The following is a 14956-nucleotide window of genomic DNA, read 5'->3' on the forward strand; positions in this document are numbered from 1 at the left end:
ATTGATTACGTTTCAAATACAATCCTAAACAGGTGGGTTTTTAGTCTAGATTAAAAACCCACCTGTTTATTGGTTTTATATAACCAATAAAACGCAAAGATGCATCAGATTTAAAGCATATTTTCATCCAGGTTAATGTTAGAAATAACCAGAGCCTTTAACAATTTGGGAAACTGCTGCGATTTTAATTCTGTTTTAGATTATCAGTAAATAGTTGGGATAAACACTTGTTTAGGAAAATATATTTACAAAAAAAAAAAGAGACAATAAATGGAAATTCCATATTTTCCTTTTTGAATTTTGTTCCTCTATACAGCCACATGACCCCTTTGAAGCTATTGGATTGTATTACAATGGCCTTGAGAAATGATTCAGAACCAAGTTGGGTTGATGGTTTTTCTCAGCTTCTATTAAGCAGCAAGACGCTGATTGGAGCCGCCATCTACTCTCTGGCACTGAATCAGAACTCTCATTTGGAATTCCTTCCCCTGCCATTTCTGAACGTTCTGACCCCAAAACTAAAGGGATTCTCTTCTCAAAGAGAAGCGTCTTCCACTGTGCCGCTGGAGAACAGCAGTGTCCATTAATATTGCAGCACCTATTGGGAGTGGTTCTTTCCTCGGGTCTATGCCAGAGCGCATTAAAATATATATTACGTTTTCATAGAATAAATAAATCCACCACAGCAGAGTACCTTAGATAACTTTTGCCTTCCAAGAGGGAAACTTCCCAAGCTACGGAGTAAACTGCAGGTAAGAGCCAGGAAGTGTTCTACCTCCTTTCAGTGCCTTACTCCTGGGGGCAAGTCAATAGTTTCCATCTCCGCAAATAACCAGAAATGAAACTTTTAGTAGTAAGCCACTCTGATAAAAGCTTATTTTTAGTATTAGAAGATTGTGAAGGCTGCTGTTTAAACTGTGTCTCCTGTTCACCATCTGGTTCTGGTTCTTCCTGTTTCACATCATCCTGGATATCTCACACCCACATACCTTCTTGGGTGTTTGTTGAGCTGCTAGTTTTGTTTACACCCACTCAACCAAGTATCAAACACACTCAGACTAGGGCACATAAGGTCATTTGACTCTCAACTTTTGCTTATTATGCAAAAAAACTAGGGTTTGAATACAAATTAGCACTGCTTTTGGCACAAAGTCATACCTTCTCAGAGAGGTGATGTGCTCATCAGACAAACCGCCATCTTCCTCATTAATAATGAACAGTTTGTCCTTCAGCTCCCCTGGTTGCACCGGAAAACTTTTAAGGAAAATGTCTGGAAGAACAAGAGATTAGAAAAAATCAACACACTCAATGGTACATGAAAGTTTTCCTCTTGACAGATAGACCTCTTATCCAACGATGAAATGAATTTAAAAAAGCCTTCCGAAGACAAAGGGACCTTTACTTAATTACTTTCTCCCTAAAGCCTCGGGCAAATGCACAAATTTGCATCCTATCAAGTTGAAGTGTATGGGTTTTTTTTTTTCCTTTATTTTGGGTAAAACGTCTGAATGATTCAGGATTCAATGTAAAGGTTCTCTTAGTGTCTAAGACATCATTCCTTCCCCTGAGCTTTCAATTAATCTGATTGGACAACCAGCTTCTCAAGCAGTGGCTTTTTGTGGTTTACCCTTCATGTGAAAAGCCAGATGATGTTTACATGTTGCTAAAACATTTGAATTTCTAAAGCTAAATTTGGACCAGATCAAATATGCGTTAAAAATTCTCTCATGACTGATTGATAAAATAGTGCTAAACTCTTCTCTCTTTAGCATGACTTTATTTTTCATACCTCTCAGCCTTTGACATTGAAGTTGAGACAACAGTTTCCTCACGTGGGCATGTCCCATTTTTTGGGACATGAAAGACCCAGAAGATAGGTCTTTCAAGTCCCATTTTCAAGTGACAAACATCCTGAATCATTTTTTGCACTACTCGTAGTCCAGTGTGACCTCCCAGCCAAAAATCCCTCACATGCAAACATGTAAGTGCAAATTAAGTCCTTTGTCGACTGGCACTCAGACAAACTGGGCATTGGCCTGGTATATTGGAGCACAGAGACAGAGAGGGTATCCCACTGTGGGCAGGAAGCCACAGGTGTACTTTTAATTAGGACTGCGACATTTCCTGCCATTAAAATGGCTGCATGCAGAGGAACTATCAAGGTAAATGTTCATATGGGTCAGGCAGACATTCTACAGATTAATGCACTTTGGTCATACAATTCTGCATTGAATTTTATCTAATCATTATTATCGGGAATATTTACCCTTCTTTCATTTTTGGTTCATTTTTTTTTATCTGTTGCAATTGTAAATAGAAAAACTGGATTTTGTTTTTAGTAAGCTATGTTCTGACATCTTCGCTTTTTGACCAGAGTGGGATTTAGCTTTAAAATAACATGTGGGTCATTAAAAAACGTCAATCAGTTCCTTGCAAATTCTCAAATTTACACTAAAGAGTCTATTTCTTTCTGATCTTCCATGACAGCTACATTTTGATTGTTTTTATTAATTGTCCGAGCGGTAATTGTCAATTACAGCTGGTAGAATAACAATTCAGTTGAAATGCAGAAGAGAGGAATGTGTTTCAAAACTGTCAAGCATGGAAGTTTTTATTCTGAAAGGAGAAAGCCGTGTCCTTTTACCTCATTATTTTACACCCTATCATCATGCATAAAGTCAAAAGGCAGCATGTCATGATGGTAGTTTTTAACAAGCCCACATGCAGAACACAAGACAGGAGAGGTAGGATCAGTGTTAAATGATTTAATAATGATCACACAATTATCAGCGAGAATCAGGATGGTCTGGTCCAGGGGCAAAGACAGTGACGGCAACAATGGTTCACTACGAGGAAAGAGCAGAGTGGTGAGTTCAGGGGTCGTGGGAAGAAAGGAAATCTTTCTGGGAAAAACAGGCTGATCTTACTTGTTGCAGATGAACGGAGTCTTGGAGGGGAAACAAAGTATGTCCGGGGTCTCGGTTCTTGGTGGGTCCAAGAACAACGGAGGAGTGCGGCGGGCAGCGGACAGGTAGGCTCGGGTGCAGCGGAGAGACGGAGGAGTGGTACGGCCGCCAGCCGTGGGGGTCCAGGAGATAATTGCAAAACAACGGAGAGGTGAGTCTGGGAACTCGGGCAACCTGTGGATACTTTCCACGGCGTCACGAGGGTGGTTCATAAACCAGGAATTCAACCGGGATCTCATCAAAGGATCACCTAAAAGGCAACGGAGTAAACAAAGATAATTACTAGAATGTTCAAGACAACTAGAAACACAGAGACGGGCTCAGGGGGCTCAGAGGTACCGTGACTGGCTAACACTCAGGCGACGCTGGACTGGCGGCCAACTCCTTAAGTCTGCGCCGCTGATGAAGATGATCACGAACAGCTGCGGATAATAATGCACCGCACTCCAACCGGAACCTGTCGCCATCTGGTGGTAAAAGGTAATAAGGGTGCACAGGAACTCCCACCATGCAGCCAGAACCCCGGAACATAACAGTACCCCCCCCTCAACGGTCGCCACCTGGCGGCCTAGACGAACTGGAAGGCAACGAGGAACGATAGTCGGAGATAAGGGAAGGGTCTAGGATGGAAGAACCAGAGATCCAGGATCTTTCCTCCGGACCGTAGCCCTCCCAATCGACGAGGTACTGCCAGCCGCGACCTCGCCGACGGGAGTCCACGATCCGGCGGACGGTGTATGCAGGATGACCATCAATGTCACGGGGGGGTGGAGGGGGTTCGGCTGGAGGGCAGAGCGTGCTGGTCTGGACAGGTTTGATCTGGGACACATGGAAGGTGGGGTGGACGCGGAGGGAGGCGGGCAGACGGAGACGGACAGCAGACGGACTGATTATGGTTTCAATGGGGAAGGGACCAATGTATCGGGGAGAGAGCTTCTTGGAAATGGATTTGAGCGGAATGTCACGTGAAGAAAGCCAAACCTGTTGACCTGGGATGTATATGGGTGCTGGTCTTCTCTTCTGGTCAGCCAGGCACTTATTTCTATCTGCAGTGTGGTTGAGGTTACGGATAATGGTGTTCCAGACTTTCTGACAACGGCGGATGTGATGACGGACTGAGGTGACTGAAATATCCTTTTCCTCTGAGGAAAGAAGAGGGGGTTGATAACCAATGGAAGCCTCGAACGGGGACATACCGGTAGCTGCTGAGATGTGGCTGTTGTGAGCGTACTCCACCCAAGGGAGGAATTGGGACCAGTCAGAGGGGTTGGTGGAGGTGAAGCAGCGGAGGGTGGTTTCCAGGTCCTGGTTGAGCCGTTCAGTTTGACCGTTGGTCTGGGGGTGAAAGCCGGAAGAGAGTGAGATAGATGCGTTGAGAGCCGAACAGAAACTTTTCCAAACCTGAGAGATGAACTGAGGACCTCGGTCAGAGAGGATGTCTTGTGGGATGCCATGGAGTCGGAAAACGTGTTTGATCAGAAGTTGAGCGGTTTGAAAAGCTGTGGGTAACTTACGGAGAGGAACGAAGTGGCAGGTCTTGGAGAAACGGTCGACGATGGAGAGGATGGTGGTCATGCCCTTGGAAGGAGGTAGGCCGGTAACAAAATCTATAGATATGTGAGACCATGGCCGTTTGGGGATGGGGAGAGGTTGCAGGAGACCAGATGGTGGTTGGTGAGAGGTTTTATTTCTGGAACAGGTGGTGCAGGCTTGGACATAGTCACTGACATCTTTATGGACAGAAGGCCACCAAAACTTGCGGTTGACGAGTGCTATGGTACGGCTTATTCCGGGATGTGCAGAGAATTTTGAGGCATGGATCCAGTGGAGAAAACGGGCTCGGACTGAGACAGGAACGTAGAGCTTGTTGGGTGGACAGGTGTCGGGTGCAGGTTCTGTCAACTGAGCTTGTGTAATGATGTCTTCGATCTCCCAGGTAACGGTGGCGACTGTACAACTGGGAGGAAGAATAGTGGCAGGGGCCTTCTCGGAATCATCAGATGAATACAGGCGGGAAAGTGCGTCAGGTTTGATGTTACGGGAACCAGGGCGATATGAGATGGAGAGATTGAATCGAGAGAAAAATAGTGACCAGCGTGACTGACGTGGGTTGAGCCTCCGGGCAGACTGAAGGTAGGACAAGTTCTTGTGATCGGTCCAGACCAGCACCGGATGCTCTGCTCCCTCCAGCCAATGTCTCCATTCTTCCAGGGCTAATTTTATAGCTAGTAGCTCCCACATCATAGTTTCTCTCTGGAGGTGATAATCTGCGGGAAAAAAAGGCACATGGGTGAGTTTTATTGTCGCGAGGAGAGATCTGGGATAAAACCGCACCAACTCCGGTGTCTGAGGCGTCGACCTCGACAATGAACTGTCGGGACGGGTCTGGCTGAATCAGGATGGGTGCGTTGGCGAAGAGGGTCTTGAGGCGTGAGAACGCCGCTTCAGCCTCCGGAGTCCAACTAAAAGGGATCTTGGAAGAGGTTAGTGCAGTTAGTGGTAAAGCTGTCTGACTGTAGTTTCTGATAAAACGGCGGTAAAAGTTTGCAAATCCGAGGAAGCGTTGGAGCTGCTTGCGGGTTTCGGGTGTGGGCCACTGCAGTACTGCCTGGATCTTTTCCTCCGTTGGCCGTACCTGTCCGCCCCCTAATATGAAACCCAAGAAGGAAATTGACGGCTTGTGGAACTCACACTTCTCAGCTTTGACAAATAGTTTGTTCTCGAGCAGTCTTTGGAGAACCATGCGAACGTGGCGTCTGTGTGTCTCTAGAGTCTGTGAATAAATGAGAATGTCATCCAGGTATACGAAAACAAAGATGTTCAGAAAGTCTCTTAAAACATCGTTTACTAGGGCTTGAAAAAATGCAGGCGCATTGGATAAGCCAAAAGGCATCACGCAGTACTCAAAATGGCCAGTAGGTGTCTTAAATGCAGTCTTCCACTCGTCACCCTTGCGTATGCGCAGAAGATGGTAAGCGTTTCTCAGGTCGAGTTTGGAAAAAACTGTAGCACCGTGCACCGGTTCGAAGGCAGATGATAATAATGGCAGGGGATACTTATTCTTAACTGTAATATTATTTAACCCTCTATAGTCTATGCAGGGTCTCAGGGATCCATCTTTCTTCCCTACAAAAAAAAATCCAGCTCCCAGAGGGGAAGATGAGGTGCGGATTATACCGGCTGCCAAAGACTCCTTTATATATTTTTCCATAGTGTCTCTTTCAGGTCGAGAAATATTGTATAAGCGACTGGTGGGTAACGGAGCCCCCGGCAGGAGATCTATGGAACAATCATATGGACGGTGAGGAGGGAGAGAAAGAGCCTTGGACTTACTGAACACAGGAGCGAGGTCGTGGTATTCAGAGGGGATTGTGGAGAGATCGACCGGGTCCGCCTCCTGAGGCTCAGCCGGCGGAGGACCTGGGGGAACAGCTGAGCGGAGACAAGATGAGTGACAAGAAGTGGACCAGGATTCTAGGTGTTTTTCGGTCCAGTTTATTTGTGGGTTGTGAAGTTGTAACCAGTGGAAACCTAAAATTATGGGGGAATTGGCTGATGAAAATACAAAAAATGAAATAAACTCACTGTGGTTACCAGAAATGATGAGGTGGAGTGGTTTGGTTTTATGTGTGATGTGTGGCAGCGTTTTTCCATCTAATGCTGTGACTCGCAGTGGAACAGGTAGTGGTTCGGTCTCTATTTTCATCTGTTTCACCAGGGAGTCGTCGATCAAATCTTGTTCGCAACCAGAGTCGACTAGGGCGGATAAAGAAAATGACTGGGTCTGAATCAAAATGGTTGCGGGCAACAGTAAGCGAGGAGAGTCTCTTTCGCTGGGATGGTCCGCCAACCTCCTCGCTGCTACGGGCGGACCGGGAGGTTTAAACGAACCGGACAGTTGGCCAGAAAATGACCCGGGGAACCACAATAAATACAAAGGCGGGCTGAAATGCGCCGCTGGCGCTCCTCAGGAGTCAGGCGAGTCCGACCTAACTGCATGGGCTCGGGTTCCTGAAAGGCTCGGGGTGGAGAAACTGCCGAGGGGGAAGCGGAGCCACCGAGGTGTCTAAATGGTTGGCTCCTACGACCCCAATCTCTCCTTCGGGACCGGATTCTGTGATCCAGTCGGATGGTCTGGCTAATTAATTCCTCTAGGGTCCTAGGTTCTTCAAAAGTAGCCAGCTCATCCTTAATGTTTTCATTTAACGCGTTATAATATGCGCTCTTCAGCGCGGCTGGGTTCCAGCCTGTCGCTGCAGCCTTGATGCGGAAATCAACAGAAAATTCCGCCACAGTTCTATTTCCTTGTTTAATATTCCACAACTCTCTGGAATTAAATGACTGGTCAGCATCTTGACAAAACACCTGTCTGAACTCTTTTATGAATTCATCAAATGAACAGCCATAGCGTGCTGGATCTGGGAAACGAGCTTCGGCCCATAACAAAGCTTGTCCCGACAACGAGGACAGGACGTATGCAATCTTGGAGCTGTCGTAAGGGAAGCTTCTCGGGGAGTGATTGAACATTATCGAGCATTGAAGGAGAAAACCATTACATTTTCTCCGGTCACCTGTGAATCTTTCGGGTGTAGGTGGACGGACCTCAGAAAACGTGGATTGGATCTCCGGAGCTGGGTTTGAAGCTAGAGCTGAGTCAGAAGCTGGAGCGGGATCTGGAGGAGAAGTTTGAGGGGCTGAACCTCGAAGGAAACGGGTTAATTCAGACAGTTGTTGGTTCGTTTCAGTTTGGATTCTACTTAACTCTCTTAATGCGTTTTCATGAGTTTGCAATGTAGATTGTTGTTCGGCTAAGGCTCTCCGGATTGCGTCTGCTGGGCTGATTTGTTGGCCTGAGTGTTCTGTCATGATGGTAGTTTTTAACAAGCCCACATGCAGAACACAAGACAGGAGAGGTAGGATCAGTGTTAAATGATTTAATAATGATCACACAATTATCAGCGAGAATCAGGATGGTCTGGTCCAGGGGCAAAGACAGTGACGGCAACAATGGTTCACTACGAGGAAAGAGCAGAGTGGTGAGTTCAGGGGTCGTGGGAAGAAAGGAAATCTTTCTGGGAAAAACAGGCTGATCTTACTTGTTGCAGATGAACGGAGTCTTGGAGGGGAAACAAAGTATGTCCGGGGTCTCGGTTCTTGGTGGGTCCAAGAACAACGGAGGAGTGCGGCGGGCAGCGGACAGGTAGGCTCGGGTGCAGCGGAGAGACGGAGGAGTGGTACGGCCGCCAGCCGTGGGGGTCCAGGAGATAATTGCAAAACAACGGAGAGGTGAGTCTGGGAACTCGGGCAACCTGTGGATACTTTCCACGGCGTCACGAGGGTGGTTCATAAACCAGGAATTCAACCGGGATCTCATCAAAGGATCACCTAAAAGGCAACGGAGTAAACAAAGATAATTACTAGAATGTTCAAGACAACTAGAAACACAGAGACGGGCTCAGGGGGCTCAGAGGTACCGTGACTGGCTAACACTCAGGCGACGCTGGACTGGCGGCCAACTCCTTAAGTCTGCGCCGCTGATGAAGATGATCACGAACAGCTGCGGATAATAATGCACCGCACTCCAACCGGAACCTGTCGCCATCTGGTGGTAAAAGGTAATAAGGGTGCACAGGAACTCCCACCATGCAGCCAGAACCCCGGAACATAACAGTACCCCCCCCTCAACGGTCGCCACCTGGCGGCCTAGACGAACTGGAAGGCAACGAGGAACGATAGTCGGAGATAAGGGAAGGGTCTAGGATGGAAGAACCAGAGATCCAGGATCTTTCCTCCGGACCGTAGCCCTCCCAATCGACGAGGTACTGCCAGCCGCGACCTCGCCGACGGGAGTCCACGATCCGGCGGACGGTGTATGCAGGATGACCATCAATGTCACGGGGGGGTGGAGGGGGTTCGGCTGGAGGGCAGAGCGTGCTGGTCTGGACAGGTTTGATCTGGGACACATGGAAGGTGGGGTGGACGCGGAGGGAGGCGGGCAGACGGAGACGGACAGCAGACGGACTGATTATGGTTTCAATGGGGAAGGGACCAATGTATCGGGGAGAGAGCTTCTTGGAAATGGATTTGAGCAGAATGTCACGTGAAGAAAGCCAAACCTGTTGACCTGGGATGTATATGGGTGCTGGTCTTCTCTTCTGGTCAGCCAGGCGCTTATTTCTATCTGCAGTGTGGTTGAGGTTACGGATAATGGTGTTCCAGACTTTCTGACAACGGCGGATGTGATGACGGACTGAGGTGACTGAAATATCCTTTTCCTCTGAGGAAAGAAGAGGGGGTTGATAACCAATGGAAGCCTCGAACGGGGACATACCGGTAGCTGCTGAGATGTGGCTGTTGTGAGCGTACTCCACCCAAGGGAGGAATTGGGACCAGTCAGAGGGGTTGGTGGAGGTGAAGCAGCGGAGGGTGGTTTCCAGGTCCTGGTTGAGCCGTTCAGTTTGACCGTTGGTCTGGGGGTGAAAGCCGGAAGAGAGTGAGATAGATGCGTTGAGAGCCGAACAGAAACTTTTCCAAACCTGAGAGATGAACTGAGGACCTCGGTCAGAGAGGATGTCTTGTGGGATGCCATGGAGTCGGAAAACGTGTTTGATCAGAAGTTGAGCGGTTTGAAAAGCTGTGGGTAACTTACGGAGAGGAACGAAGTGGCAGGTCTTGGAGAAACGGTCGACGATGGAGAGGATGGTGGTCATGCCCTTGGAAGGAGGTAGGCCGGTAACAAAATCTATAGATATGTGAGACCATGGCCGTTTGGGGATGGGGAGAGGTTGCAGGAGACCAGATGGTGGTTGGTGAGAGGTTTTATTTCTGGAACAGGTGGTGCAGGCTTGGACATACTCACTGACATCTTTATGGACAGAAGGCCACCAAAACTTGCGGTTGACGAGTGCTATGGTACGGCTTATTCCGGGATGTGCAGAGAATTTTGAGGCATGGATCCAGTGGAGAAAACGGGCTCGGACTGAGACAGGAATGTAGAGCTTGTTGAGTGGACAGGTGTCGGGTGCAGGTTCTGTCAACTGAGCTTGTGTAATGATGTCTTCGATCTCCCAGGTAACAGTGGCGACTGTACAACTGGGAGGAAGAATAGTGGCAGGGGCCTTCTCGGAATCATCAGATGAATACAGGCGGGAAAGTGCGTCAGGTTTGATGTTACGGGAACCAGGGCGATATGAGATGGAGAGATTGAATCGAGAGAAAAATAGTGACCAGCGTGACTGACGTGGGTTGAGCCTCCGGGCAGACTGAAGGTAGGACAAGTTCTTGTGATCGGTCCAGACCAGCACCGGATGCTCTGCTCCCTCCAGCCAATGTCTCCATTCTTCCAGGGCTAATTTTATAGCTAGTAGCTCCCACATCATAGTTTCTCTCTGGAGGTGATAATCTGCGGGAAAAAAAGGCACATGGGTGAGTTTTATTGTCGCGAGGAGAGATCTGGGATAAAACCGCACCAACTCCGGTGTCTGAGGCGTCGACCTCGACAATGAACTGTCGGGACGGGTCTGGCTGAATCAGGATGGGTGCGTTGGCGAAGAGGGTCTTGAGGCGTGAGAACGCCGCTTCAGCCTCCGGAGTCCAACTAAAAGGGATCTTGGAAGAGGTTAGTGCAGTTAGTGGTAAAGCTGTCTGACTGTAGTTTCTGATAAAACGGCGGTAAAAGTTTGCAAATCCGAGGAAGCGTTGGAGCTGCTTGCGGGTTTCGGGTGTGGGCCACTGCAGTACTGCCTGGATCTTTTCCTCCGTTGGCCGTACCTGTCCGCCCCCTAATATGAAACCCAAGAAGGAAATTGACGGCTTGTGGAACTCACACTTCTCAGCTTTGACAAATAGTTTGTTCTCGAGCAGTCTTTGGAGAACCATGCGAACGTGGCGTCTGTGTGTCTCTAGAGTCTGTGAATAAATGAGAATGTCATCCAGGTATACGAAAACAAAGATGTTCAGAAAGTCTCTTAAAACATCGTTTACTAGGGCTTGAAAAAATGCAGGCGCATTGGATAAGCCAAAAGGCATCACGCAGTACTCAAAATGGCCAGTAGGTGTCTTAAATGCAGTCTTCCACTCGTCACCCTTGCGTATGCGCAGAAGATGGTAAGCGTTTCTCAGGTCGAGTTTGGAAAAAACTGTAGCACCGTGCACCGGTTCGAAGGCAGATGATAATAATGGCAGGGGATACTTATTCTTAACTGTAATATTATTTAACCCTCTATAGTCTATGCAGGGTCTCAGGGATCCATCTTTCTTCCCTACAAAAAAAAATCCAGCTCCCAGAGGGGAAGATGAGGTGCGGATTATACCGGCTGCCAAAGACTCCTTTATATATTTTTCCATAGTGTCTCTTTCAGGTCGAGAAATATTGTATAAGCGACTGGTGGGTAACGGAGCCCCCGGCAGGAGATCTATGGAACAATCATATGGACGGTGAGGAGGGAGAGAAAGAGCCTTGGACTTACTGAACACAGGAGCGAGGTCGTGGTATTCAGAGGGGATTGTGGAGAGATCGACCGGGTCCGCCTCCTGAGGCTCAGCCGGCGGAGGACCTGGGGGAACAGCTGAGCGGAGACAAGATGAGTGACAAGAAGTGGACCAGGATTCTAGGTGTTTTTCGGTCCAGTTTATTTGTGGGTTGTGAAGTTGTAACCAGTGGAAACCTAAAATTATGGGGGAATTGGCTGATGAAAATACAAAAAATGAAATAAACTCACTGTGGTTACCAGAAATGATGAGGTGGAGTGGTTTGGTTTTATGTGTGATGTGTGGCAGCGTTTTTCCATCTAATGCTGTGACTCGCAGTGGAACAGGTAGTGGTTCGGTCTCTATTTTCATCTGTTTCACCAGGGAGTCGTCGATCAAATCTTGTTCGCAACCAGAGTCGACTAGGGCGGATAAAGAAAATGACTGGGTCTGAATCAAAATGGTTGCGGGCAACAGTAAGCGAGGAGAGTCTCTTTCGCTGGGATGGTCCGCCAACCTCCTCGCTGCTACGGGCGGACCGGGAGGTTTAAACGAACCGGACAGTTGGCCAGAAAATGACCCGGGGAACCACAATAAATACAAAGGCGGGCTGAAATGCGCCGCTGGCGCTCCTCAGGAGTCAGGCGAGTCCGACCTAACTGCATGGGCTCGGGTTCCTGAAAGGCTCGGGGCGGAGAAACTGCCGAGGGGGAAGCGGAGCCACCGAGGTGTCTAAATGGTTGGCTCCTACGACCCCAATCTCTCCTTCGGGACCGGATTCTGTGATCCAGTCGGATGGTCTGGCTAATTAATTCCTCTAGGGTCCTAGGTTCTTCAAAAGTAGCCAGCTCATCCTTAATGTTTTCATTTAACGCGTTATAATATGCGCTCTTAAGCGCGGCTGGGTTCCAGCCTGTCGCTGCAGCCTTGATGCGGAAATCAACGGAAAATTCCGCCACAGTTCTATTTCCTTGTTTAATATACCACAACTCTCTGGAATTAAATGACTGGTCAGCATCTTGACAAAACACCTGTCTGAACTCTTTTATGAATTCATCAAATGAACAGCCATAGCGTGCTGGATCTGGGAAACGAGCTTCGGCCCATAACAAAGCTTGTCCCGACAACGAGGACAGGACGTATGCAATCTTGGAGCTGTCGTAAGGGAAGCTTCTCGGGGAGTGATTGAACATTATCGAGCATTGAAGGAGAAAACCATTACATTTTCTCCGGTCACCTGTGAATCTTTCGGGTGTAGGTGGACGGACCTCAGAAAACGTGGATTGGATCTCCGGAGCTGGGTTTGAAGCTAGAGCTGAGTCAGAAGCTGGAGCGGGATCTGGAGGAGAAGTTTGAGGGGCTGAACCTCGAAGGAAACGGGTTAATTCAGACAGTTGTTGGTTCGTTTCAGTTTGGATTCTACTTAACTCTCTTAATGCGTTTTCATGAGTTTGCAATGTAGATTGTTGTTCGGCTAAGGCTCTCCGGATTGCGTCTGCTGGGCTGATTTGTTGGCCTGAGTGTTCTGTCATGATGGTAGTTTTTAACAAGCCCACATGCAGAACACAAGACAGGAGAGGTAGGATCAGTGTTAAATGATTTAATAATGATCACACAATTATCAGCGAGAATCAGGATGGTCTGGTCCAGGGGCAAAGACAGTGACGGCAACAATGGTTCACTACGAGGAAAGAGCAGAGTGGTGAGTTCAGGGGTCGTGGGAAGAAAGGAAATCTTTCTGGGAAAAACAGGCTGATCTTACTTGTTGCAGATGAACGGAGTCTTGGAGGGGAAACAAAGTATGTCCGGGGTCTCGGTTCTTGGTGGGTCCAAGAACAACGGAGGAGTGCGGCGGGCAGCGGACAGGTAGGCTCGGGTGCAGCGGAGAGACGGAGGAGTGGTACGGCCGCCAGCCGTGGGGGTCCAGGAGATAATTGCAAAACAACGGAGAGGTGAGTCTGGGAACTCGGGCAACCTGTGGATACTTTCCACGGCGTCACGAGGGTGGTTCATAAACCAGGAATTCAACCGGGATCTCATCAAAGGATCACCTAAAAGGCAACGGAGTAAACAAAGATAATTACTAGAATGTTCAAGACAACTAGAAACACAGAGACGGGCTCAGGGGGCTCAGAGGTACCGTGACTGGCTAACACTCAGGCGACGCTGGACTGGCGGCCAACTCCTTAAGTCTGCGCCGCTGATGAAGATGATCACGAACAGCTGCGGATAATAATGCACCGCACTCCAACCGGAACCTGTCGCCATCTGGTGGTAAAAGGTAATAAGGGTGCACAGGAACTCCCACCATGCAGCCAGAACCCCGGAACATAACACAGCAAGACCCAAATGCTGTCTAAGCCTTTGAATTGCACCTGACTGATTTAAACATTAAACACGATGAAAGCAGACACGGCCTTTAAAAGTGCTGAAATGTAATGTACAGCAATCCAAAGGAAAATCACACAAAAACGTGCTGTCATCTGCTCTGTAGGTGTTTCTGGCTGGCCTGTGTGGTGGTGCCACCCTCCAAACACATTTTACTGATATAGAGATGGAATGACATAACTAGTAAGCCAGTCAAATACAGGAATTGTAGCTTTTTCAAACATAAAGAGAAAAGAAAGGAGCAGACGCCTCTTAACATTTCAAACAGTATTGCTTTCTATATTTCTTTTAAGTTTCTTTCTCTTTTGAAAGGATCTATGAGTCTTTTTGGCTGCTGTGCTGCTGCTGTGGTCTATGCTGTAAATAAGTGTCATTTAAGTGAAAAACTGCCAGGGCTCCTTTTTTAAAAGGCTGTTTTTTTGTTGTTGTTTGTTGGTTTTTTGTGATGTAATTGAATCTTTTGTAATTCAATTGAAAAATAAGAATGAGTAAACTTTAGTTATTTTAGTTTCACCTGGTAACACAATTTCTTGTAGCCTTAAACTAATACTATGCTGAATCACATTTTATTTCAACTTTAGAACTCATCGTTGGTAGGCATCTCTCAGCATCCCACGTTATCTCATGCCAATATTTAGCTTCTTTACTTTTCAAATGTTTTCCAAATTTATCAGATGGTGAGATTTTTCCCCATCCCTCTTTAGTCAACTTCACAGATTTTTTAAACAAAATTTAGATCTTGATTCTGGTAAGATCATCCAAAACTTACATTTTCTTCTGGTGAAGATATCATGTTATTGCCCTGGATGTATTTCTGATACCTAAGTTCAATAAATTCCAAGTTCCTTCCAAAGCAAAGTAAAAACCCGGGTATGATGCTGTCATGTTTTAGTTCAGTAATTTGGTGCCCTGCTGGGTTGTTTTTCTGTCAAACACATCTTTTGTAATTGTCTGATCATAGGACAGAAAATCCCCAGACTTTGCCAACTTATTTCCAGAACTGAGTATGTTTAGGGTTCTTTTTCTGAGCAGATTTGTACATTGCAGTATTGTTAACATTGCTTTTGCCTGGTTAAGAAGACCAGGTGAAAACTATTTTAAAGCATTTTTTTTATTCTTTCCACTGGATCACC

At 47.4% G+C, this 14956-nt stretch overlaps 1 protein-coding gene and 3 long non-coding RNA genes across 4 annotated transcripts in view; all 4 read right to left on the minus strand.

Annotated features, from left to right (window-relative positions):
• LOC114140873 (formin-like protein 13) overlaps nt 1-14956 on the minus strand; it is a 52983-nt gene that overhangs the window by 27056 nt on the left and 10971 nt on the right. Inside the window, exon 9 of the mRNA XM_028011163.1 lies at nt 1159-1270. Coding sequence (XP_027866964.1) covers nt 1159-1270 — 112 coding nt within the window. The remainder of the gene's footprint in view (nt 1-1158; nt 1271-14956) is intronic.
• Nucleotides 2751-3068, minus strand: LOC114140876 (uncharacterized). The gene is made up of 2 exons (XR_003594712.1): nt 2928-3068; nt 2751-2846 (listed from the first exon to the last, which is right to left on the minus strand). It is a non-coding gene; the product is annotated as an uncharacterized LOC114140876 (long non-coding RNA).
• Nucleotides 7886-8203, minus strand: LOC114140875 (uncharacterized). Its single transcript, XR_003594711.1, has 2 exons — nt 8063-8203; nt 7886-7981 (listed from the first exon to the last, which is right to left on the minus strand). It is a non-coding gene; the product is annotated as an uncharacterized LOC114140875 (long non-coding RNA).
• LOC114140874 (uncharacterized) lies at nt 13021-13338 on the minus strand. Its single transcript, XR_003594710.1, has 2 exons — nt 13198-13338; nt 13021-13116 (listed from the first exon to the last, which is right to left on the minus strand). It is a non-coding gene; the product is annotated as an uncharacterized LOC114140874 (long non-coding RNA).

This window comes from Xiphophorus couchianus, chromosome 24, assembly GCF_001444195.1.
Source record: "Xiphophorus couchianus chromosome 24, X_couchianus-1.0, whole genome shotgun sequence".
Taxonomy (NCBI): domain Eukaryota; kingdom Metazoa; phylum Chordata; class Actinopteri; order Cyprinodontiformes; family Poeciliidae; genus Xiphophorus; species Xiphophorus couchianus.